The sequence below is a fragment of the Mesocricetus auratus genome, unplaced genomic scaffold (genome assembly GCF_017639785.1).
Source record: "Mesocricetus auratus isolate SY011 unplaced genomic scaffold, BCM_Maur_2.0 Super-Scaffold_100676, whole genome shotgun sequence".
Lineage (NCBI taxonomy): Eukaryota > Metazoa > Chordata > Mammalia > Rodentia > Cricetidae > Mesocricetus > Mesocricetus auratus.
Genome location: NW_024429266.1, coordinates 130,569,420 through 130,596,490, shown reverse-complemented (window position 1 = coordinate 130,596,490; position 27,071 = coordinate 130,569,420). Strand labels below are relative to the sequence as shown.

The window sequence follows — 27,071 nt, the reverse complement described above, 5'->3', positions numbered from 1 at the left end:
GTCTCATCATGATGTCCCATTCATCTACCTGTTTATCTGTGTTCCTATGGTTCACACAGATTTAATTACTGCAGATTTCTATAAAAACAACAAGCAAGTCAGAATACATACCCACATTTCTAGAATTCTCTTAATTAGTCCATTCATTGAAATTTCTACTTAAATTCTAGACTGGATTTATCAAGTTTTAAAACTCCATGATATTATTTGCATTACATTGTGTTCATGTGCCAATTCTCTAATTCAGAAGATTTTGTGTTATTAGTGTTGTCTTGATCAACAGTTTTTTCTTGGTCTTTTCTCATCAAGCACACCATTTTTTATCATTGTCATCTCTGGCATAGAAGAGAGTTTATGTGCTATTTGCAATGAGAAGCCTACATAACACTTGTCTGTATATATACTGCATCACTCACCCATGCCTTTGTATAATGTTCCCATGGGAATCCCCATACTTCCTTGTCTCAGATAAAAGCTGGGTTATTTTCTTGTGGTGACTAATCAGTCTCCTAAGGTTGCCTCCTCAAAATGAAGTTGCCTGTTCAACTGTTGATACTGCTTTTGTTCTGGATTCCTGGTAAGGACAGAGGAAAGTGAGACAGAAGAATGGGAAGAGAGGATGAACTATGAGTGTCACTGATGATTACATGTGTTCTGTCCATGTATGAGAAGGGTGGGGCATGTGAGATATGATATGTATGATACACATACATATTTCTCTGATTTTTATTTGTTGATCTCGGCATGTGTTGTTTCAAAAAGTCAAAAACTCTCCCAGGTTTGCAAAAAAGAGAAACTCTTCTCTTTGCAATAAGAGAAACCATTTGAACTCATTTGTATAGGGTAGACACCCCACAGACCTTGGATTTTTCATAGAGCCCATTTGAAAGCCTTGTTTCCAACAAAGTAAAATGATTGTGATTCAGATTGAACTCATGCATATGAAAGTATTCTGTACTTTGAACATTACAACACCTTTAATTAGCATTAAATAGCTATAAACTTAAAAATTTATATAGAAAATGCAACTGCTGTCCAAGAGGAGCAGGTTCTATCCATAACCGACAGGAAAACTTGGTATCATCTTTCTTTTGGTACTGATTTTGGAGACATGAATACAAGAATATGGTGGACATTTGGGAGATCATTACAGCAAGAAGTGATCCTCCCACAGTGGACAAATGATGCCTGTATAGTGCCTGTGCAGCAGTCTTGGGCTCTGCAGTGCTGCATCTGCCACCTCTTTCAGGCAGATTAGGTAAAAAAAAAAAGTATCAAATGTACATGTAAGGCTTGTTGGGAGAAGCAGTCCATTGGACGGGCTTACCGTGAAGGCTCTGCTGCTTACCGTAGATGGCATGTCCAAAAGCTTCATCTGATGCAGGGACAAGTATCAAAGCTGTGGACAAAACTTCAAGTGAAGAGGAAATGCAGGCCTTCAGTAGGCTGCAAATAGGAATCAGCAGGCTGGGGGTTCAATGTCCAACAACAGCAATAGTCAATTGTTCAGCAAATGCTTATTGATGCATCCAAATGCACACTGGTGTGAAGCCGCAGGAAATACAAAGGCACTGTCAGAGACTCTAGAGTCCTGTTGGCTGAAGCATCTGGACAAGGGCTGTTGTGAAGACTAGGAGCAGAACAGAGAATGAGCAGGTCATAAGACACATTCCTCAGTCAGTGCTGAGTGGCCAGGTCTGTCCTGAAGTCTATCAAGACCTCAGAAGAGGAAAGGTAAACAAAGCACAGGACAGCCTACACAGAACTTGAATTTCCAGGACATGGTCAGTGTTAAGGACAACTTTGAATGCCAGAACTTCACTGGCCTGTTTGAGACAGAGAGACAAGGCAACAGCCCTGCCCTCAGAACGGTGACCAACATCATGGAACTTGCTTTTCCTCAGGGGAAACTACGAAGTCCTGTCCTGATCGCCTAGGGAAGGCAGAGGAAACTCAACCATAAGTACATGATGTGGTATTAGCATGTGCACTCTTGGAACTCTCCCCTCATGTCACCATTATACTGCCATCTAAGACTTCACACACTCCCACCTGCAGATTCTGGAAGAATGCCCAGAAACTGGACTTATAGAGGTCCTGCAGTTCTACTTGATATGACTATAAGACAAAGGGGGTAGGTCACATTGCTTGGGCTCAAGCACTGTCAAAATAACAGACGGTATTTTGAATACTGGATTGTGTTCAGAGCAGCTTTGATGTCATGATTCTTGGTCTGTAGGATCCTGGTGAGACAGCCACCTTCATCAGAGAAGACTGTGGATGACATCTGTGAGAGCTACTTGATCAGCCAGGGATCAACCTCTTCCAAAATAAGACAGGAATGTCAGGCACCCTTTAGCACTCAAATTATAGCAAGCCCTACCTTCCAGGAAGACCTTACAGGAACCCTCAGAGTCCAGCTCAAGGACTACATAGCTTTTTCTGTAGCCTTTACAGCATCTATCACAACTGTTCAACTCTGCTATTGTAGCATAAACAGCCAGAAGTTATGTAAACAAGTGAGTGTGGTTATTTTCCAATAAATTTTAACTGCCAGAAAAAAATGATTATCTCCACCGGACATTGTTAATTTGCCACATAACTTTAGACAATGGTTTTTCTGTATATTTCTCACCCCAAAATAATATTGCCTTATCCACTGGAAGTAATTTTCTTGTTTTGTAAAGTGAAGTAGAATTTTATGCCAGATGAGAGTTCTGTCCCTTCTAATCCAAGGTTCCATGCTCTTCTACTGGGTGTAGTGTGTTTCCATATGCTCTAATGATGTATATGGAAATTCTCTTTACTCCATTGCTGCTTCACATCCCATGATCTTTTTTTCATATCTACCAAATACAGAGGATGTTTTTGTTCCCAGTACTCTGTCTTCATGTTCTTGACCAGCACATATTGAGACCTGGAACCATGATTAGGTACAGCAAGGGAATGAAGGATATTTATTGAGTCAAAAGTGCAGTGGATTTGGGATCATGTGGGATTCTATTACGTTTTGCAACACAGAACCTCAGCATGTTTATGAGGTACAGCCCCAGATGAGGAATTATCTGGTCTCCATAGGAGGTGTCTTTTCAATCATTAATTTCAGGCTATAAATGTTCAAGAAGAAGAAATCTTCTCATATAGCAATCACTTGTTCATCATCACTCATATTGGATTCCCAAGATCTTTTCTGCCACTCTTGAGCAAACTCCATATAAAGAAGTAGTTCCATATGTCCAAGTCCTTAAAATATTCAACAAAGGTATGCCCCTGTTAACAGCATATATTCACTCAGGACTTTATTCACTCAGGGATTCCTGTATTTTATGACATTGCATTTCATCTTTGTTAACTGCCGGGGTGGCACACACTTTAACCAAGTATTAATAACTGGTTTATATTGGAAGCTGTTAGGTGTGGACCACAAAGACATGCATAATTTTGTTGAACAGCATATATTTTTTTCACAGTGGAACACTTTCTGAGAACAAAAACTTCTGGGGAAAATGTGTCGTTGTTATCAGAATCTGTCATGAACAGCCTCACAGAAGCATGTTAGTCATTTGGACATTCATCATTACCACAGGGCTAAGATGGTAGTATACACTTTTTCAGACATAGGCACAGAAAACCCCTCATGCTGACTGTCTCAGAAGAAAGAAGTGATAAAGAACATTAAACAAAGAAGGACACCAACCAGTTATTAGAAGACAGTAAGTTGGTAGTGGCATATGCTTTTATGGCTGGTCCCTACAGGGAAGATTAGACAGTTTAACATAGATTAAATTTATTCACACAATTTTTTCAAAATGGAAAAATATTTTTATCTAATCAATAACTAAATATAACTATCATTATTATTCTTTTACATTTCCCCACTGCTGAATGGTGCTATAGATGGCAGCTACAGCAAAGAATTCTGGGAATTGGGACAAATAATCCTCTGATCTAAAAAATATGCACATGACCAAATGAAGGTGGCTTCTAAATACATTATACTTTATAGAAATGCCTTTGTGAAAGATAGAGAAACATGTAAAACTAGCTAGAAATCTGTCACAAACCATGCAGGAATAAAGAAATCCACTTTCAGGATCGCAGAGCCAGTCTGTCCTATGAGTCTTAGGGACGAACATGTTTTCTGTAGTGAATCACACAATGTTCTAATCAGGCCCAGAACATTGAGTCCTGAGGAGCTTTTAGGGTCCTTTCCTGAGGAGAGAGAGCCCTGCAGCTCTGCCCACATCATCTAGACCCTGCTGATTTGCATGTAACAGGAGACCATCCTGCTGTCCTGGGATCTTCTTAATAGGCTGGTCACACCCTGTGCAGGAGTCAGTCCCATTCAGGACACAGCACAGACATGAGGGCTCCTGCTCATCTCCTGGGGCTGCTGTTGCTCTGGATCTCAGGTATGGAGGACAGCACTGCTTGTCTCAGTGTGGGGAGTACTGCCCAGCTTGTGGGGAAATTTCTATGAGCTGACTTTTGAGGATAGTATTATATATTTTGTGTTTTTCTTTTTTCCCCAATGTCAGGTTCCAGATGTGACATTCAGATGATTCAGTCTCCAGCCTCCCTTTCTGCATCTCTGGGAGACATTGTCACCATCACATGCCAGGCCAGTCAGAATATTGGTGCTTGGTTAGCGTGGTATCAGCAGAAACCAGGGAAAGCTCCTAAGTTGCTGATCTATTCTGCAAGCAGCTTGGCAAATGGGATCCCATCCAGGTTCAGTGGCCGTGGATCTGGCACACAGTTTTCTCTCAAGATCAACAGTCTGCAGTCTGAAGATTTTGCAACTTATTACTGTCAACAGGGTAGCACTTTACCTCCCACAGTGATTCAAGTCATTGCATAAACTACCAGGGAAGCAGAAGTGAGAGCTCAAATGTGAGAGACCAGGCTTCCCCAATTGCTGCTTCTGGTGTCTTCAGATGCTAGGACTATTTTTCGTTGCTCAGATATAAAGTTCAAAGTGACTTTTTAGTACAGGGATCAGGAAAATTTTCTTCATGTCCTAAATGTCTGTCCTCTTCCATAACCCTAATATTAAAAACACAGTAATTATTCCTATGACTAGAATGAGAAAAGTAACTTTCCTGAATAACAGAGTTGTAACAGCTAAAATTCATACAACACAGATGTTAACACACATAAACACTGATACACCAACACACATCTCCAACCACACAGGCACACCAAGCTGGAGTTATCTTTGCAAAAAATGATTATGTAATTAGAATATTAAAATACAGATGAGGGAGTCTGGGAAGAGGGCTTAGTGGTTAAGAATATTGGCTGCTTTTCCAGACATGAATTTTATTTTCAGCAACCACATGACTGCTACTAGTTGTCTCAAACTCCAATTCCAGTGTATCTGAGCAATGCTTATGGCCTCTGAGGGCATTGTATTCATATAGTACACAAATATATTTGCAGATGAAACACCAACACATATAAAATAAAAAAGCAAATCTTAAATATTTGAAAATCTTAAGGGAATAACACTTGGATACATTTCATGTCTAGGAGGAAGTATTTGGGTTCTAGGTAGGTTAATGGTTTTTGTTCCATTCTATAGTACTGTAGATATGTGTACTCCACATCTGACAGTAGTAAGTGCCAACATCTTCAGTTTGCATGCTGCTGATTGTAGGATAATAAGAAGTCCTGAAACCACTACCACTGAAACAGGATGGAACTCCAGTAGCCAGGTTGGATATGCTATAATGAGTTTGGAGGGGGGGGGCTCCTGGCTCCTGTTGGTACCGGTGCAAATAACTGGTGCTTAAACTTGAGCTGGCAAAACAGGTGATGGTGACCTTCTCCTTCTCAGAGGCAGACTTGGATGCTGGAGACAGGATAAGCACAATTTCTCCCCTCAACACTATGATCAGGATAAAGAAGAAAAAAGAGTGAGATTAGTAGACATAGAGATATACAAATAATTTGAACCCATACAACACTGAGAAGCAACAAAATGAAAGGTAGTTTATCTTAGACATAGTATTATTTTTGAAAAAATGATATTGAATTCTGAACTCAGAGAATATCTTACCTTTGACACTGATTAGCATGAAGTTGAAGATAAGCATCCAAAAATCCATTGTGTTTTCTAATCTCTAATTCCTACTCTTCTGAAAAATACATTACTTTTAAGGAACTGTGAGATGTTTGTGGTTTCTGAGGCTTAAATATTCAAATTACAAGATATGACATAGACAGATCTTGGCTTATACACCTTTGTAGTCCTTTATTTAGGGCAAACCAGAATAATCCAGAGCAGTGTCTATTTATTTAGAGGTATTAAACTGACAAGGGAGGACTTTTCTGTGTTTTTCATTTCCTGTCTTGTGGAGAATAGTTGTGACCCAGAGAATTGCCCATATATTTCTGTGAAGCATGGTTTAATGTGATGTCCTTAGCAAGGCAAGTTCTAGTGAGTAGTTTGAGGTCTATTTTTATCATGATAAATTGTATTGAGAATGGTTGTTTATTATGTACCCAACAACATTTAAACACATTATCTGTTTCCTTGTTTTCCTGAAAGCTTCTCAGCAGAGACCTGGTTTGCCCATGCAATCCTAACTAGTTTGTTAGCTCATTTCACTCCAATCAGAGATGGGAGTATGGATAAAATGAATTGACAGAGGAAAGTATCCTCCCAAACAGAAAAGACTGACTCTAAAAGAGAGTTCAGGCTTATTCTGCTCTTTTGATGACTCTTAACTTTCTGGATCTCTGGTTTCAGTGGGCTGATTGTGAGTATGGTCATTGTCACCACAACTCTTAACAAAGTGAGAAAAACCCTGCATATCTTACCGGGGCCAAACTAGGGACATCTTGTTTTCTGGTGTGACACTGATTTTAGCTCTATGTCTGGTGAAATGAGCTAGATAGATAACATGTTAGTGGTGCCTACTTCTGGTATTGTCCATTTTGCAATCTAAAGAAAAAAGTGCATTTAAAGGGATTGCTACTAAATATTAGTATAGTTAGAAAAAAATGCTTTTGTTGAAAACTCCAGAATGGAGCTGTTCTTTCCCTCAAGTTGTCAGGGTCATAAGGAAATATAATGTCCAAAGAGTTTTACAGCCGGGCGGTGGTGGCACATTCGAGGCCAGGCTGGACCAATAGCCTCCGAAACAATACAGAGAAACCTTGTCTCGTAAAAACCAAAAACAAAAAAAAAGAGTTTTACAAATGCACATATACTCAATGCTATTCCAAATGTAGATGCACCAGTGAGTAAGTGCTAAATACAGCTGGAAATGAGTTTAAGGAGTATGTTCTCTTATGAGCCTAATAAATTTATCTTCTTAGGTATTAAGTACTCCCTTTCTAACCATGAGGCTACATCCAGATGAAATGGTATAGAACTTGATAATGGCAACAATGTACAAAGTAATTCTATATAACATTTAAAAAATATCTTATATAGTTTTAAAGAATTACTTTGTACATTGTTGCCATTATCAAGTTCTATACACACACTATGGATGTTGCTGTTTCTTGTAGTGAGATATCTACCCAATCCATATATGTAGCACTGATTGCGCCTGGTTGGGTATGGTCACAGTTGAGGATATGAAGGAGGATGGGACTAGATCTGGTGTAGTAGATTCCAGAGCTCTCTCTGGCTTCTGGTTGGGTCACAGGGAAAAGCCTGGGAGAATCTTTGGAGCAGGGAAATTGTGGCAATCACCCACCACCTGTGTAAGTGCAATCTCCCCGAATAAACTTCACTTCACCTGTACTGAATCTAGCGAATCTTGATTCCCAAGTGATAGTTTCTTCTTGTGATCAAGTGTCTACATGTGAGTTTAAGATGCTTCTGCTCAGCCACAAAAGACAAACCTGATGTCACACACCATAATGTAGTAAAAGTACAATTACAATGTGAATTTAAGTTTACATTGAAAATTCAATATTTTGGGAACCTTTTGAAGGGGAGAATATTCAGCTTAAACATTTAATATAGTACCACATTAGGTTGAGACCCTGAAATTCTACAGAGGCCAGGAAGGCACTGGCTGTTGTTAGATAAATATGTATCACTTTTAAGGAAACTGGCATTTGAATTGTAGTAACTCTCATAGCACCATCATTATAAGATATTCAAGGATGGATGTAGAAATGAGTGAGTAGTCTCTCTAAAGATGTACAGTGCTAGGGATCACCTTATTAAACCATATAACTCCCAGTGATTAAGGGTCACTCAAATCTAAGTAATTAGGATGAGCAAAGAGAAGTCCATCCTGTTGGCTTAACTGTTTTGCTCCAGAGCCTTCTAGGCACTACATTGTCACTTGAAGATGAATTGAAATATGTCACTGCTGAAAATCTCTATTACTTCAACTGCAACTGACCTTATTTTTCATAGTCCTCCCTGAGAAGATCCACCTCCCAGAGTTGCTATATTTGGATCCCCAGATGAGAGACAATTTGTCAAGAGACAGTGACTCTACAATCAACATTAATTTTCCATATTTCTCCTGTCAGAATGGCGAAGTTCAAAAAACACCAATAGTTTATGCTGGAGAGGATGTGGAGAAAGGGAAACACTCCTCCACTGCTGGTAGAAGTGCAAACTTGTATAGCCACTTTAGAAAACAGTATGGTAGTTGTTCAGGAAAATGGGTATCGGTCTATCACAAGATCCAACAATTCCAATCTTAGGCATATACTCAAATGATGCACATTGATACAACAAGGATGTCTGTTCAATTATGTTAATAGCAGCATTATTTATAATAGCCAGAACCTTGAAGCAACCTAGATGCCCCTCAACTGAAGAACTGATGAAGAAAATGTGGTACATTAACAAAGTGGTGTACTACTCAGTGGAAAAAAAAACAATGGGATCTTGAAAATCGCAGGCAAATGAATGGAACTAGAGGAAACCATGCTCAGTGAGGTATACACACACACACACACACACACACACACACACACACATACACACACACATACATATATATGAATTTTTAGACATAGAACAAAGGATTACCAGCCTACAATCACAACTACAGAAAAGTTAGGAAATAAGGAGGACCCTAAGAAAGATATATATGGTCCTGCAGAGAAGGGGAAAGGGAAAAGATCTCCTGAGCTATTTAGGAGCATGATGGAGGGGAGGGTGAGTTACGAGAAAAAGAAGGGGAGAAGAGGAGGAAAGGAGGCCATGAGTGAGCACGAAGACTGAGCCAGGGGAAAAATAGAGGAAAAAAAGAAAAGAGATACCATTACAGAGGGAGCCATTACATGTTAAAGAGGAATCTGACACTAGGGAAATGTCCTGAGATCTACAAGGATGACCCGAAATAATAATCTAAGAAATAGTCTAGAGGCTACCTGAAAATAATAAGATTGATGACTACCTTATATGTCATCCTAGAGCCTTCATACAGTAGCTGATGGAAGCAGAAGCAAACACCCACAGATAAACACTAAGCCAAACTCTTGGAATCCAGTTGCAGAGAGGAAGGAGTGATGAGCAAAGGAGAAGACCAGGCTGGAGAGACCCACAGAAACATCTGATCTAAAAAAGGGGGAGATCTTGGATCCCAGACTGATAGCTTGGAAACCAGCATAAGACTGTTTCAGACCTCCTAAATGTGGATGACAGTTTGGAGGTCTGGGCAATCTATGAGGCATCTAGTAGTGGATCAGTATTTATACCTAGTACATGAATGGACTTTGGGAGCCCATTCCATATAGAGGGATACTCTGTCAGCCTACACACATGGGTGAGGGTCTAGGCCCTGTTCCAAACGGTATGGCAATCTTTGAAGATCCTTGTGGAAGGGGAGCAAAAATGGATGGGACAGGAGGTTGCTGCAGGGAAGGAGAGGAGAGGAGGAAGAGGGAACTGGGATTGACATGTAAATCAAGCTTGATTCTAAGTTAAATTTAAAAAAGGAAAAAACAAATATGGATCTCTTTTATTATTTTATTAGTAGTTTTTGTCATTTCATTGATATTGAATCAGGTGGAAAATTCATTTGGTTTCTTTTATATTCATTCATTAATTTTTTATTAAATTATAATTTAATTACATATTTTTACACTTCATTTATCTCCTTCCAAACACTGTCATGCACACTACTTTCTCTTTCTCAGAAACACTGTCTATTTTTCCTTAATTGTTATAGTTACAGGTAACCAATACAAATTGCTCACTCCATGTAGCGTTTAGTGTTTTCTATACAATATTCAACTTATATTGTTAAAGATAGAGACCCTCATAGAAATAACTAATCAAAGTGCAGCAATCAGAGTATCATGTAGTTCTCAGGCCCATATGACACTTCTACAATAGAATCCCTGCACATATGATTCAGACATAATTGATGCAAAGGTAATAGGAATGTTGTAAAAGCCAGAGATTGTGTTTCCTAGAAATATTGAGGAGGCTGCCTCCATGAGGTCTATTTGCTATTGCTTAACAAAACTTGAACAATAATGACACCAATGTACATGGTAACATACATGTGGGAAAATTGGAAGGAAATCCACCATAGATGAAGAACTGTGACTAATAGGAGAATACTAAATGTGGGAGAAATGTCTTAGTTAAATCAGACCTACCGATGAGTTATACAATATCAAGTTGATGGTAACATGGGATTACAGTCTCAGTTATGTGTTTTCTGTTTCTCCTTGCCTCAATGGATATGAAGAGTGAGGAAAATGGTTACCTCAGTTACTTCACAATGACTGTGCCAGAAGGGCCCTAGAGCTTTGTATCCTGCTATGCATTTTCCTGACAGAATCTGTCTTTTAGGTAAAGTGATCTGAATATGGAAACATTAAAAACAACACAAAGCATTGATATTGCCATTAGACTCTAAACAGAAGTTGATAGTGAGACCCTACTGATGGATGCAACATAATTTTTGACACAGGACATTAAGCATGAGGAATCTGCTTGGTATGGATCACATAGCTTCTAATGGCTTATTGATGTTGACCAAAACTTACTTTTTATAGTATGATAGCATTTTATGAAAGCTGAAGGCTCCATGATAAGGGCAGATGCATGATCATAGCCCAAACACTGAATGCTGAGCTAAGTCTTAGGAAGGGTAGTTTGCACATTTCCTAGCCTCCCAGGATCTAGGACACAATCAGACACAGCAGGAAGGCTAGTTAAGCAGGAACACATTTATTGTCCCACACCAAGCATCTTTTAATGGAAAAAGCCAAAGACCAGGAAAACAGCCAGCCAATGGTTTAAAAGGTCAGCACATCATGTGTCTAGGTGCCCTATGCTTTACCTAGTGAACACACAATGTTCATTCACTGACTACATCTAGTTTGACATTGACAACCAATCATCTTTTTTGTAAACAACTCAGGACTCACCTATCTGACTTCCCCTCAGTGTCATCTTTGACTGGCTCTTGTGCTCTACAGGCAAGAACTATATACATGTAAATACACAACTTTCCAGGGATTTGTTTTTGTCTGTTTCTTGTCTACTTTGGACAGTGAAACTCCTTTGTTATTTGAAAGAATACCAAAGTCAGAATTATCATAAGAATGAGAACCTGGGTGCTTAAGCAAAAATGAGACATCTAAATCAACCTCCCACAACCAAGTTTCAGAAACTATAATGGAAATGGTGGAGAAAAAATGCAAAAAACAGAAAGTAGAAAGGTGTGCTAAGAAATGCTTTTATATGCATTTAATGTGCCTATTGCAATCATGAAAGCATGGTTGTAGGTTTAGCTGCAATAAACCACACAAGAACATGGTAGTCAAAATCCTGGCAAGGGTGGGAAAGAAAATCTTCAGGACCTAATCCATACTGAGCAGTTATTGGTTTTGGTAGTTGCTGAATGACATAAATCACATTTTCAGACACTGAATATGGGGGAATAAATAATATGTAAGATAGTGATTGTCAGGCTGAGAAAGATAATGAGGAAAGAATCCAGCTAATAAACAAAGACACACAGTGAAAATACAGAAATCCTGAGTAGGAGACAATGACCATAAGAGGAAGTTTGGATACTGAATGAGATTAAAATACAGTTTTAGACCTCACAAAGAAGAGCTGGAATGTAAACATTTTAGTACTAGACCTGGAGTCTGGCAAGGCAATTGGCATATAGGATCAAGGTGCCTTACTAAACAGGGAAGAGGCAGTTGATCTGTCAGGGAGCAATACCTCTACACACTTCACTGGAGCATACATTTGCTACCTAGTGTACTTCTATTCCTCTCAAAAATGTTTTCAGCAATTCAGGAAGTCCTGTACAAAATAAAGCAAGGAACATGGCAGAATACCACCTACTAGCCATGTCTTGGACAGGCTCTTCTACTTAATTGTGAAGCTCGATGTTTCAGAATTACACAGAACCATGAACTGGAAACACTAAGGAAGCAGTTGCTAAGGACAAGATGTCCTTACATGAGAGCTTTCCTTCCTTCAATTAGGAGTACTGTGCATGTGGTGGGAGGACAAGTTCTCTAACAATAATAAAAGTAATAATCTAATAATTCTTACAGCTTCTAATGGTGAGCATGAAATATGCCTCATATTCACCACCTCTGAAATACTCAGGGACATGAGAAGCCAGGGAGCATGCCCAGGAGGTAATAGGCTTCAAAATGGATCCCTAATTCTGCTGGCATCAAAGAAGATGTTCTGGTTGCATTCCCATGAGAGCTCAACTGACAGGTCTATCTGTTCCCTAGAGCAAATGAGGAAGCAAAAAGACATGTCAAACTGAGGGCTCCACAGACACTCTGAATTTGGCCTGAACATAACTGCAAGCTGTAATACTAATTGAAAAACATCTGAAATATATATTTTCTAATTCAGTGAGTATGATATTACTTTAAAGTTGTTGTGTTGAAAGCAGCCATTCCTTTATAAAAGATGTCCACTATCAACAAGAAAATCAGCAATAGAGGAGCTAAATGTGAGGAAGTAACACAACTGATAATCAAGGACATAACACAATCTGTTTACAGAACTTCAAATATTTTCCTTAACAGGGAACCTCTAAGAGGGGCAACAGATGGCAGAGGTAGCAAAAGCTTAGTATGGGGCATTAAGAGTTGTAAGCACACTTGCTATAATGGAACTTCTGTTTCTGAAATAAACAGCTCATATTAAGAGGGATAGAGACCTTTGACAGTCTTGATCTCATGGGGAGTGAGTGTATGTAAATACAGCTCTTTTTCCTAAATGAGTGCAATATCCATGTGTTGTCTCAAAGAAGGCATTTCTTAGTTTGTCTCAATTTGGCTCTAAAATTCTTTCTGCATACCATTTTCAGATCTATCCTGAGCCTTTTGAGCAGCTGGATGAGGGAAGACTCTCAAAAGACTCTACCAATTGAAAAGAAACGATTGCAGTTGATGTCTATTAAGGGAATGACAGTCATTTACTTTTGGAGGAATAGCCACGAGTAGGTTATTCAGAGTCCGATGGATCAGCATTTCTTACTGCATATATGGCTATAGGTATAAAATAGAGACAAATTCATGACAGGGAACTGAGGGTATGCCTTATTAGTTAAAAACAACCATTGCTCTTTAAAAGGAATCAAGTTGGTTCTAAGCACCCACACTGGGTAGCACACAGCTACCTGATTCATTAGCTCTGAGATCAATGATTACTCTTGATCCTGTAGGCAGCTCTAATCACATCCACATACAATCACATTGTCACACACACACCCATAATTAAATATGAATGAATGAACAATACAAAAAGACACAAAATTGTGAAAGAAGATCTGTTTTATGGCATTCAGGGTAGGGTTTCTGTATCAAAGTGGGGGTGAATAGGATCATAATACACTGTATAAATGTGTACCTTTTCCAGTGAATAAACATAATTATTTTTTAAAAGAGAGATATAGAGCATGAGCACTAGTTAGAGGCATATAAGGAACATCAGGTATGGATATATACTATTGCAGAAAAGCCCAGGAGTACTCATACTATTCTGACAGTAGTGAGAAATTCTTTGATATTGGTTTTACTAATTTGGGAAAACATTGATATATTCAGAAAAATAGCTAGTTTAGCTAGAAGTTCGAGACCTGCCCCTATCATATAAATGTATGCCACAGCACTACTGTTTTATTTTTCCAATTCACTCCAGAAGAAGCTGTGAAACAAAGAATATCTATTTCTTTGATCAAAAATATTTATGAGTAGCAATGGCAGTAAGTATAAATTTTTTAAGAAGTTTCATATTGTTCACAAGAATGGTGAATCACATTCATGGAAAAGTAGCACAAATATAAAAGCACCTGCAGTAATGCAGAGGGTAAGAAACAACTTTATTGGCCTCAGGATGTTATGCTAAGTTTGTTCTTTTCTCCACAGCCATGAACACATTCCCTGCAGTCAAATTTGTGCTACACTGGTCTGTCTGGAATAATTGTGGGCCTCTGAGCTGACATTGAATCAGAGTCAAGCTAAGACAGTTCTGGAGCCATGACAATATGTATACAACTCCACCCTGGTAATTTGTGTATGATCAAGGCACAGCTTACAGGAAGAAAAAGCCAAGAAAAAACGTGAAGATGAATACTCTTGCTTATTCCCTGAGCTTGCCGCTGCTTTGGATTTTACAAAGGATGATACTACTGCATTTCTCTAGTCCATCCTGAAAAGATGACTGGATTTTCAGGGAAGCCACATTACAAAAAGAATATACAATGTAAATTTGTTGTACATTTCCAATCTCAGTGTGGGATGTGACATCCAGTTGACACACTCTGTATCCTTTTGCCAGTAACATTGTCAGAAACAGTCAGAATCAGTGACCAGGTAAGTCATGGAATTAGTAATTTGTTAACTGGTAACCCTAAACAGCAGAAATCATGGAATGTTCCTAAGTTCCTGTCCGCAGGACAAACAGTCTGTGAACTGAAGTCCCATTGAGGTTTAATGGCAGGCAGTTGGTCATGTTCAAATTTCACTCCCAGTATCAATAGCCTCCAACCTACATAAATTGTACTGTACTTCTGTCAGTTGTATAGTTAACCCTTTCATTTTGTAATGAAAGTCATAACAAAAGTAAACCATCATGGACACTAAAATTTATGGGTGAATTGACCCACCTGTTGCTTTTGGTGAGTACAATTAATTACAGTCATTAGAGGTGAACTTGATTCTAAAGGTCACCGAAAGGCTATGGTAGAAAAATCCAGGGAGACTGATCTGCAATCTAACTGTCTTTCTTTCTGTTGAATCCCAGAAGATGTAGCCTCTATTACCAGAAAATGAGTAAGGAAATAGTCCTTCCTACAATCTCCAGATGGAGGTTAGTACACAGAAAGTGATTGTAGAGTTGTAGCATATGGTTCTACAGGAGGTCACATTTATTGCTATTGTTTTAAATCATATTCCTTTTTAAATTTGTTACTACAATCCTTGATTACTAACAATAGTGGTCAGAAGAAACCCTTGACAAAACCCATATTCTGACTGTCCTTAGTCTCATTATTTAACTTTCAAATGCCACAAAGAAATGCATTTGAATACTAAAATAAAAACATAAAAATGCACACTGTGTGCATTAAGGAAAGTGTCATTCACTGTAAATCTATATGACTTTCCAGTGAAAATCATATGTTAAGCCTGTGTGAAGTCTCAACCGGTAAAGCTACTTGATGCTCTAGTCAGATGATGAGTTTGATGCCCAGAAAACCAACAAATATCCAGGGAAAAAAGGATTCTATGAATTGCCTCGTCACCTACTCGAATCCCATGATGCATGCTCCCATATGCACATATTACAGATATTCAAATAATACAAATTTAATGAAAAGAAATTAAATCTATCAGTGTTGTGTAAGATCCTAATTCTTAGATATTAAGTAATGCATTAAAGGCCTTTTATACATTATATGACGTGCATGTCATTATATGACTGCATGTCATCATTCTTCCAGGAACTGGAGTATGGGAACCATAAGACTAAGACTTCCAGAGTAGCCCAAGTTGTTTAGTCACATGCATCTTCTCAGAACAGGCACTTATTGAATTCTTTTACTCCTTTTGGAAGTTGGAGATGAAAGACGTTACAGAAAAACAAACTGTGTAGCTCCTAGTAAAATGTTAGGGTTACTGAACCTGTCTTTTTCATAAGAACTGAGATGGGAGCTCAACAAGGAATTTAGGAAACATAAGTTAGCAGACTGTGCATCTTCCTGGGCCTCCATGAAGTTAAATTTGCCTTATGATGCCATGTTTATTACCATTTCCTGCATGATTCCATATATGGACTTTACTATATAATATTTAATTAAAATAGTTGTTCAGTTAGTTTTCTATTCTTATAGTGCCTACAAAAGAGACAGGAATAATTAGTTTGGGAATCTCATTAGTACCAAATGAGAGAGAAATCACTACTTATTAAGACAGTATCAGCCCTTTCAGAAATCAACAACATCTAAATCTAGACTTCTCTTGTGGTTAGTCTCTATGCAAAGTCTTGCATACTAACACACACACACACACACACACACACACACACGATATATATGTATATATATTGTGTGTATATATACATATATATGTATGTATATGCACATATACATTTCAATTAAAGCATAAAAGCATACTGTTTATTGTGAGATAAAATATAATTCAGAGTAAATGCAATTACTTTCCAATGAAAATGGCATCTGAAGCCTGTTCAAATTTTTAACAGGTAATTTTGCCTGTAATCCATGTAATTTTAGACAAAAAATAAGAATTTCAGGAACAGAAGGTCATATTTACATGTTACACAATGGGTTGGGCAAAGGTGGAGAAACTGTGTGTCTGTTGAGAGGCCTGGTTTTATAGCTCCTCCTGTGGTTAGTGTTTGCCAAATAGACATTGCTTGACCAGAAAAGTGTACTGTCAATCCTATAAAGAAGGACCACATTTATCACTTGCTTGCTTTACCTATCTGTTCCTGCTGGGGTTTTTTTTGCCTCAAATTAAAACCCAAAGTTCTATTGCCCCTAAACATTTTGGTTACATTAGCTTGGGTCAGGTACCAAATATTTGGGATTCATGACAATGTTCTGTACCCCACATGTCAGTGTGCTTTGACTGTCTCCCAGGATTTCCACAAGTTCTCTCTGCTGGTGCATGCCCAGCCACTGATTATACAACTGTGTTGTGGCTTACCATGTCTGGATTACTTTTCACTTCACTGAATAGTCAGAAGATTGAGTAGCACAGCTCTTGTTTTTTGGAGTTGTTAATCTGCTTTGGTTATTTAACTAGGTTTAAGTTGTGCTCGTGGGAGAGATAAAGGACCTAAGAGAGTGACCATCTGGATTTAACTCTGGTGCTGTGCCTTTTTGTCACTATCCAATATTACAATGCCAAAAACACTCAAGTGATTGCTGTCTCAGTGGGTGCCATAGCAATCCACAGTGACTTCTCTTTCAGATAGTTGTTAGTCTTATTCTTTTATGTGCACATCCTGGAGATGGGTCTCAGTTTCCACTGTCTCACATTTTGCATCTGACTAGAGATGGCACGTTTCTTCAAAAAATGCTTCTTCAAAACGGAATGTTCTCTCATGTTATCCACTGACATCACGTTTCACTTCCATATGCCTGCTTGTATTTCTTTTTTCTACATTACGTATTTGCTTCTACTCCTTGAACTGTGGATATCATTCTATTGTTATGTAGTCTTAAATGTGGTCCAAGATGCAGTTTCCCTGAGCTGAGATGAGTTCAAACCCAATGGAAAACAAACCTAAATCCAGTAGCCAGACAACCTGAGTAGAGACTCTTCTAGGGACTGGTTAGGTAAAGATCCTCTTAGAATGCAGCTCTGTTACCTACTACACCTTCTTCACTTGGCTAGAATATTCAGTTGAGATTCCAGAATGGGAAAACCCTTAAAACTAGAAAGGATGGACTGAAGAAATCATTGTGTTGTTAGATCACAGGGCATTTTTCTAGGGGACCAGATTTCAATTCATATTATTAACATGGTGGCTCACAATCTTCTGCAATTGCAGCTCCATGGAATACAGTGCCTTTTGATAACCTCCAGTCATATTGTAAACAGTTGCTTAGGGTTAGTGTGCAAGAGTCATACATACATGTACAGAAAGTGACCAAACACATAAAATAAAATAAGAAACAACAATACAGAAACAATATAAGTGTATCAAAGTAATGTATTGGGTTATCTTTCAGTGTAACAGATCAAATATTTAAAAAATGATATCAATGTTGAAAAGGAGTATTTTTATTAAAAATATACATCATCTGTCTGAACGTGGAGGACACCCTTTGATATCTTGAGTTCCAGTTTTCAAGGAGGAGCACATCTGTCATCATAGCATGCAGGTGGTAAGCCAGTGTATTATTCTGGGACTAAAAACTAAATGAAGGCCTATCTGTCTTTAAATATGTGACCTCTGTCACAGATGACCCATGCTCTATAAAATAAAAACATTAAAAAAACAGAGTCATAATATAGAATTCACGCATGCCGTCTGCCACTGCCCCACAGCACACTTACCTTATTTTAAGTCAGTCCAACCTTCACAAGATCCAATTGAGTTTAGGCATTTGAGATGGGAGTCAGAGGAAAATATATGTATTTTTTACCACTCTATCTTTTGCACATAACTTCCCATTACTCAAGTTTCTTCCTTTAGTGTCCTTGATGATACTATAAATCAAATATGTCTTCTTATATTAGAAATTAAAAAGCAGCAGCTTTTCCTTCATCTAGCTTATTTGAGACACTTACTACCCAGGTGACAAGCTTTACCCAGCAGACTCCTTAAGTCTCTGAAATTTACAAGGTTTATAGCTACCATTATAAAATTGTCCATTGCTCATGCCTAAATTGGTACAAAGTAAATTAGAGACCTGATTGCAGACACTTTAGGTACAGAATACCTTCCCTTCTGTTGCAGATGGTTCTTATTGTTGCTCCACCAATTAGTTTGGTTTCTTTTTCTTCAAACAACATACTTCTAAATGTCACAATTCTCATTAAAGTACCATAGGGCATCTTCATGTTTTTCAGGTCAGCAGAGACTATTGAAATCCATTATTTTCCATCTCTAAAAAGTCAGTGGGAAAAATAATGCCCTGATTTGTACAGTCCAAACAAATAACAAGGCATTTTTGCACTGGTTGATGTACGGTGGTGTGCCTAACTGGAGCCATGTCTTTGTAAGACTTCTCAGTTTCAATGATTCATTCCTATGATGGTTACTACTGATTATCAACTTGACAGGATCTACCATATCCCAATTAGGTAAGCATCTCTGGGTATACCTGAAAGATGTTTAGAGATACAGTGAATTTCTAGGCATGCTTGTGAGAAATACTTTTGAATAAGCTATCTGAAGTGGAAGACTCATAATACATCTTGGAGGCACTCTCTGCTCATGCTCGAGATTCCAAAAATGTCTTAGTGTAAAGTTTCTGCTTTACTGTTCTACTTCCCCTTGAATCCAAGTTTATTGTCTACCCTGTCCTAATCTTGCTTTGATTCTACTACTTACCTTGTACTCATCCATCTATTGAGCTCATCATCTAATCTGTTGTCAACTTTCTGTTGAGTTTATCAAATATCCTGTGCTCATCTTGCTGTTTAATTTATTGTCTAGCATCTTCTTTTTCCTAGATGCTGAGTCCATCTACCTTGTTGCTGTCCCTGTTAATCTCCCAGAGCACGCCTGCTTTTTTCCCTCTCCTGCTACGTGGGCTCACGCATCTCTCCTGAATTCCATTCAAATCCCATTCTTCTGAAAATACAGCCATTTCATCTGTAAGAGCGGAACTACACTACCTCAGCTGCACCATGCGCTGGCCTGTCTACCAGAAATGCTTCAGACAGAAGGCCTCAGCCTTCTGGTCTCTGCAAGAGGTGCAGAAAAGGAAGACACTGGACCAAAGAATATTGGTCAACCACAGACAGACAAAGTAAGCCTTTGCAGCTGGGGAACACTCCCAGGGGCCTCCTCGTAGAGGCCCCCAGATCAAAGGTGATTCGGTCTTTCCCAGTAACAGTGTAGGACAGGCTCTCTAAGGACAATTAGAAAACCCACAACTTATTGTAAAGACTAATGGCAATATGGATAACAGATTATTTATTGAGGAGGAGCTAGTTGATACTGGAGGAAACAAAAATCGTATAAACGTATATTCTGGCAAACTTTTGTACAAGATCGAAGACCCAAATTAGCTGTATGAATGAATAATAAATTATTTTACGGGATCTCAGACACTGGAAAAGATGTAGCAATAATAACTCAGAAAAACTGGCTGGTAGGTTGTCCCTCTAAAGATGTAATTTCTAAGAATCGGAACCTTATCTCATGTGAAACAAAGTGTCAGATGGATAGAATATATTGGACCAGAAGGGCAGAGAGGACGTTTGAGGCCATACGTTGCAGATATTGCTATGAATCACTGGGGTCGTGCCTTATTACAGCAATGGAATACTCAAATTAACATTCCTCCTGTATCATATATGAATCATAGACAAACTCTAGATGGTAGAATAAATGTTGTAAGGCATTACAGAAAGCAGATGCCAAACACACAGGCTGTACAAAAACAGGATGCTAATGCCAAACCTACAGAGCAACTGAAAGCTCTGCCCTTAAAATGGCTAACAGATGAGCCTGTCAGGGTGGGTCAATGGCCTGTGACATCTGAGAAGTTAGAGGCTTGGGAGAAGTTATTTCAGGAACAGCTAGATGCTGGATACATTGAGGAATCTATTAGTGCATGGAATTCACCTGTTTTTTGTTGTCAAGAAAAAGTCTAGTAAGTGGAGAATGGTTACAGATCTTAGAGCCATCAACAAGGTAATTCAGCCTACAGGGTCTCTACAACCTGGGATGCCACTACCTTGTCTAATACCTAAGGATTTGCTAATTATAGTTATAGACTTAAAAGATTGCTTCTTCACCATACCGTTACAAGAAAACGAAAGAGAAAAGTTAACCTTTACAGTACTTACCTATAATAATTCCTGAGCAGTACAAAGGTTCCAGTGGAAAGTGCTGCCTCAAGGTATGTTAAATCGCCCAATTTTGTGTCAATATTTTGTGCATAAACCGCTGGAAATAATTCATAAAAAATTCACACATTAGTTAATATATCATTATATGGATGACATATTACTGTCTGATTCAAATAAGGATATTTTGGAAAAGGTGTTTGGAGCAGTAAAGGAAACTTTAACTCTCTGGGGATTACAAATGCCCCAGAAAAAATACAAAGAGGAGATTCTATTAATTATCGAGGTAATAAGATACACTCTCAGACAATCAGACCTCAGAAAGTACAGATCAGAATAGATCCTTACCAGACTCTTAATGACCTTCAAAACCTATTAGGAGAAATCTCTCAATTACAGGCAATTATTGGTGTAGAAGATCATGATTTAAAACACCTGAAAATGGCTTTAAAAGGAGACAAAGACGTAAATAGCCCACAAGTACTATCAGCTGAGGCTGAAAAAGAATTAGGATGGCTATAAAAGAGTATATTGGAAGCCCATGTGGACTGTGGGTATACAAAACTGGACTGCATTCTGGTTATTTTATCATCTAGAAAATACCCCTCAGGAATATTAATGCAGAGGAAATACATCATACTATAACGGGTATTTCTGCCACATAAACAGAATAAAAAAATGGAAAACATTTATAGAAAAGTTCTCCGAATCGATATTAAAAGGTAAGATAAGGCTTCATCAACTGACTGGGAAAGACCCAGCTGAAATAATTGTACCTTTAACTAATAAGGAAATTTCCTCCTTATGGAAGGATAATGAGTATTGGAAAATAGCTTGCAGTGACTTTTCGGCAACTATTAGTAACAACTATCCCAAAATAGAGAGAATCAAATTCATAAAGAAAACAATTTTGATTCTTCCACGTATCGTGAGACAAACACCTATTTCTGGATTTCTTACCTTCTACACGCATGCAAACAACTCACGTAAGGAAGGGTATAAATCAGAAAATATAACTAAGTAGTTCAAAGCCCTTACAACTCTCTACAAAAGGCACAGATATATACCATTCTCCTGGTACTTAAAGACTTTACAGAGACTCTCGATACAGTCAGGGATTTTCAGTATGCAGAGAGAGTTATCTTGCACATTGAGACTGCAGAATTTGTTCCTGATGGCACAGAATTAACCTCATTGTTTTTACAATTACAGGAAACCATCAGAAACAGGACTCATCATATATATATATATCACACATCAGATCCCAAACAGGTCTGCCAGGTCCTCTGCCACAAAGCAATCATGAAATTGATCATTTATTAATAGGTAATGTGTTGGAAGCTTCAGAATTTCATAAGAAACACCATGTTAACAGCAAAGTTTTAAAGAAGGATTTTTCTATCACCTGGCAGCAAGCCAAAGAAATAGTAAGAAATTGCCCTACTTGCTAATTCTAAATCAAACTCTGTTACCAGCAGGTTGTAATCCTAAAGGTATTCACTGAAGTGAACTTTTGCAAATGGATGTATTTTATTTCCCAGAATTTGGCAGTTTGAGATATTCTGTTGCTTGTAAGTTCTACATCACTACAGACAAACTTTAGGCTCTCTGGGGAGCCAACAGTAGTTGACTGTGAGACATGTGGAATTCCCTGGAGGGCACTATGCAAATCATTTTCAGTCAGAGTTGAAAGCATAGGGATATTTAGAAGACCATTTCAGATTCCACTGTTTTTCATCAACAACATTATTGGATGTGATGAAATTAATTTTCTCTAGAACACAAGGCATAATGGACCATGAAATAAATTAGAAAGGTTTGTATGGTTATTGAATGCTTACTCTCCCTAGCTATTGAGAATAAAATGGGTCAATGTAATGTAAGATAATCATAATGGAAAATAGTTAGGGACACAGTAACAGAGTAATGAGAAACATGTATGAGGATGTCAAAGAAAGAAAAGATATAAATATTGTGAATTTATCCATTTGAATAAATGAAGCAGATAACAATATGTGATTTTGTGTATCAGAGACTGACTTGAATACAAAACCTCCAAAATTAAGTTTAGAGAGTTGTATATTGAAGGCTTGGAAGATTTATTATGTAATGCAAGGCATACAAAGCTTCCTTTAGAAACTGGTGTTGTCCCAAATAAGTTGTGTATCAAAATGTATTCAAAGCCAGTTACATTTATCTTTGCAATACTGGTATTTTAAAAGTAGGAATATGAGGATTTTTATGAATCTGTGACTTTCTTAGATTATTTCAGGCCAGCCAGAAACATACTGTGATATACTTTGTTCCCTAAAACATAACTCCTAAGATTCTTTTCCTTTGAGGTAAATATTCGAATGAGGTTTCTTCCTAAATCTATTTTATCAAAATCTTGTTCCTCTTTCTTGATTTTCACAACATGTGATGTGTGCTCCACATTATAAATGGGATACATAGTATATACAAATAAATGAATACTAATAGTGGCATTTTGAATCTTGAATCTCTAGATGCAACATTGTAATTTGATCATAGACTGCTGTGTGTGTGTGTTCCCATAAGAAAGCCATTGGCAAAGTTGTCACATCAGAAAGATCTATCTATTCATTAATTTTTACTTAAATTAAAAACAATCTTATTTTACATAAAAATCCCAGTTTCCTCTCCCTACATCCTCCCATTTCCCCCACTATCTCCCCTCCCCACTCCCACTCACTCCTTTCTTATGGGGAATCATCAATGTCTGTCATATTATTTAGGGCAGGAAATAGCACCCCATGTTGTATCTATGCTGAGAGAGTGTCTCTCCATAGGGAAAGGGCACCAAAATATCCATTCAGGCACTAGGGATAATAACTGGTTTCACTGCCAGAGGCCCCATATACTGCCTAAGCTCCCAGTGACACCCACATTCATGGGGTCTAGTTCTGTCTTATGCAGGTTCTCTATCTGTCAGTCTTGAGTTAGTGAATTCACACTTGCTCAGTTAAACTGCTTCTGTGGATTTCTCCAACATGTTCTTAATCACTTGCTCGCCACTGCTCTCTCTCTACAATGGAATTCCATGAGTTCTGCTCAGTACTTAGCTGTGAATCTCTGTTGTGCTTCCATCAGCTACTGAATGAAGACTCTATGATGGCATTTATGGTAGTCATCAGTCTCATCACAGGGGAAGGGCACTTAAGGTAGCCTCTCCAAAATTGCATAAAATATTATTAATTGACATCAGCTTTGTTGATTCCTGGGAAAATCCATAGTGCCCCGTTTCTCATCAAGCCCACAAGTGCTTTCTCTATCAAGGTACCACTGCCCTTGGTCTTCTTATCTGTTCCTCCATATCCATCATGCTCTCCTTCCTTTTACCTTTTCCCCTCCTCTTTCTCCTTCCCTGCATGCTCCCAATTCTCAGGAGATATTTTCCCCTTCCCTTTCTCAGAGGGTGTCCATGCATGTCTCTCTTAGGGTCCTCTTTGTTTCCTAGCTTCTCTGGCTTTCTAGATTGCAAGATGGTTATTCTTTGCTTTATGTGAGACTACAACATGATTTCTTTCTATGTATGGGTTACCTCACTCCAGATGGTTTCTTATAGCTCTATCCATTTGACTCCAAATTTCAATATGTCATTGTTTTTTATCACTGAGTAGTACTACATTGTGTATATATTCCACTTTTTCTTTATCTATTCTCCAATTAATGAGCATCTAGGTTGCTTCCAGGTTCTGGAATTTTCCAAATAATGCTCCTATGAACAAAGTTGAACAGATGTCCTTAGGTATGAATATGCATCATTTGGGTATGTCTAAGAATAGAAAGGCCTATCTTAAGAGAAGTACTCTAGCTATGCAGTACTTATGGGGAATATAAGGTCTTTTATGATGAACTCGGTTATCCCATTGGAGAGAAAAGAAAGTCTAAGTTGTTTCTTGATTCCATATGTGGATTCAGAAAGACTATCCTGATTTCCATGATTCGGGAAGGTGACACACATGAAACTCAGTAATACTAGGCTGGGGATATAGATTAGTCACAATCATCCTTCATGGTCCACTCTCAGTTTCTTATCTTTTCTTTTATAATCATGTCTATTCAATTATGGAAAGTAACTTTGGTGATGGGAGACCCAGGATTATTGAAAAAGGACAAGGTCTTCCAAAGAAATGCAGGTTTTTCAATTCAACAGAAAGAAGTTCCATGATTAATTTATTTCAGCCCTTAAGATTTTTTAAAATGGGTCTTCTGACATCACGAACAATAATGCCTCTCTGTTGCATTTACAGGCCTATCTCTTGAAACTTTTTTTTCTTTCTCAAGCTTGTTCTCTTTCCACTGTTAACAGAGGCATTATTTTATTCCTCAAAGTCATGCTGAGCAATTTGTTATCCAAAGTAGATCTTTAGGTGGAGTGTTCAGCTTAATGGGGCTGTCATAGTGAAATTGTTGTGGAATTCAACTTTCTTTGTTTGGTTTTTCTTTTTTGAGACAGAGTTATCTGTGTTAATAGTCCTGCTGTCTTGAAACTTGCTTTGAAGATCATGCTGCCTGAAATCATTGTGATCCATGTGAGTCTGCCTTCAAAATGATGGTACTAAAAGCATGTGTCTTCTACCTAGCATGGATTGAGTCTTCTTTTTGAATAATTCCGACTACATAATGCCAGATTTTTTTCCTTCTAATTTTTTTTCTGGGTAGTACTTCCTTATTCTTTGGATGATTATTTGTCCAAATGTCTCAAATTCTTCAAGATAGATGTTTGTTTTCTTTTTCAGAAAAGAGAAAAACAAAACCCTTCCCCCATTCTAAGTTTGGGGAGGTTCCAAATCTAATCCTTTTCAATTTTGATCTATGTCTTCTAAATTTTTAAATCTGGACTTGTAAAGCTCTTATTACATCTAGAACAATATGTTATCTTACAGGGGCATTAGGTTCTTCAATTGTTCTGGGAAGGAGCTTTATCCTTGGTGGCAGGAAGTGAATGCACTGGTTTAGGCTTAAGTGATTTCAATAGGTCCATCAAGGCATTTCAGTGGCAATACAATATTCCTTAAATCTTTGTTTTTCTTCTGTTCCATATCAGGTGGCCCTTCTAACATGAGACTGAGATTAATTCTCTTTAACAAGCATGCTTGGGTTAAGAGAAGGAGATAATCACACTCTAACTTCAAAGACAGGTTTAATATTTAATTGGGTTACAAAAGGATCATTTTCATTATAAGTCTGTAGAGAAAAACAGAAACAAACAATTGGGAAGACTTAGGAAATTGTAACCTGTTTTAAATATGATATACCAATAGGCTAATTTACTCCTCTCTTGGAACAAGTTTTCTGTATTATTTGTTCCTTTTCTTCAAATATCTCAATTGCCCAGAAGATTCTTAATCCTTAGCTAGATAACATATGTGACCATGGACTCAAAGAGAGTCATGTATCTCTTAATCCTGAATCCTAAGAATAAAAGTGTGTTCCGTACTTCTTAGCTTCTGGCTGCTGGGATTAATGGTGTGTGCCTGACTTCTATAGTTTGTGACTGTCATTGCTTTCTGAATCTTTAAGCAAGCTTTAATACATCATAAATAATATATCATTACCAGTTAAAGGAATTATGGTTTGTGTTATCTCCTTGTTTAACTCTCCAACATTGTGTAAAAGACAGGAACAATTTTATGGAATAGAAAGAAACCACATGAAACCAAAGTATCATAAAGCACATGACAGTTTTAGAACAAACAATGAGGCCTTTATATGGAAATGAATCTAGACAGTTTTCTATTATATAGTGCCACACCAAATCCAGTAGATTCTGTGTGACAAGTTACACAGACTGAGGGAATGACTTCAAAAGAATCAGGTCTCCTGGAAAAGGTTGTGGAACTCTCAGCTGGAGAAAAATATTGAGCCATAGTTCTCATGGCAATCTCTGTTCTTCTATTCTTTTCTGATATTAACAAATGTTCCTCAATGCCTATGCTGATGTTTTAAACAAAAATAAATGAGAAACCGTCCCCTGAGACATGGTCACTGACCATGACCTTGTCTCCGGGAAAACCAGTGCTTTTGGAATCACTCATGTCCTTCACATAAGTAAATAACAATAA

The 27,071-nt window shown here is 38.0% G+C and overlaps 1 gene segment (V, D, J or C); it reads left to right on the top strand.

The window, feature by feature from the left end:
* Positions 1-4,252: 4,252 nt before the first annotated feature.
* LOC101834735 lies at positions 4,253-4,861 on the top strand. The segment is given in 2 exon segments: positions 4,253-4,412; positions 4,539-4,861. Coding segments are annotated over 2 exon segments (372 nt in total).
* The last annotated feature ends 22,210 nt before the right edge of the window (positions 4,862-27,071 follow it).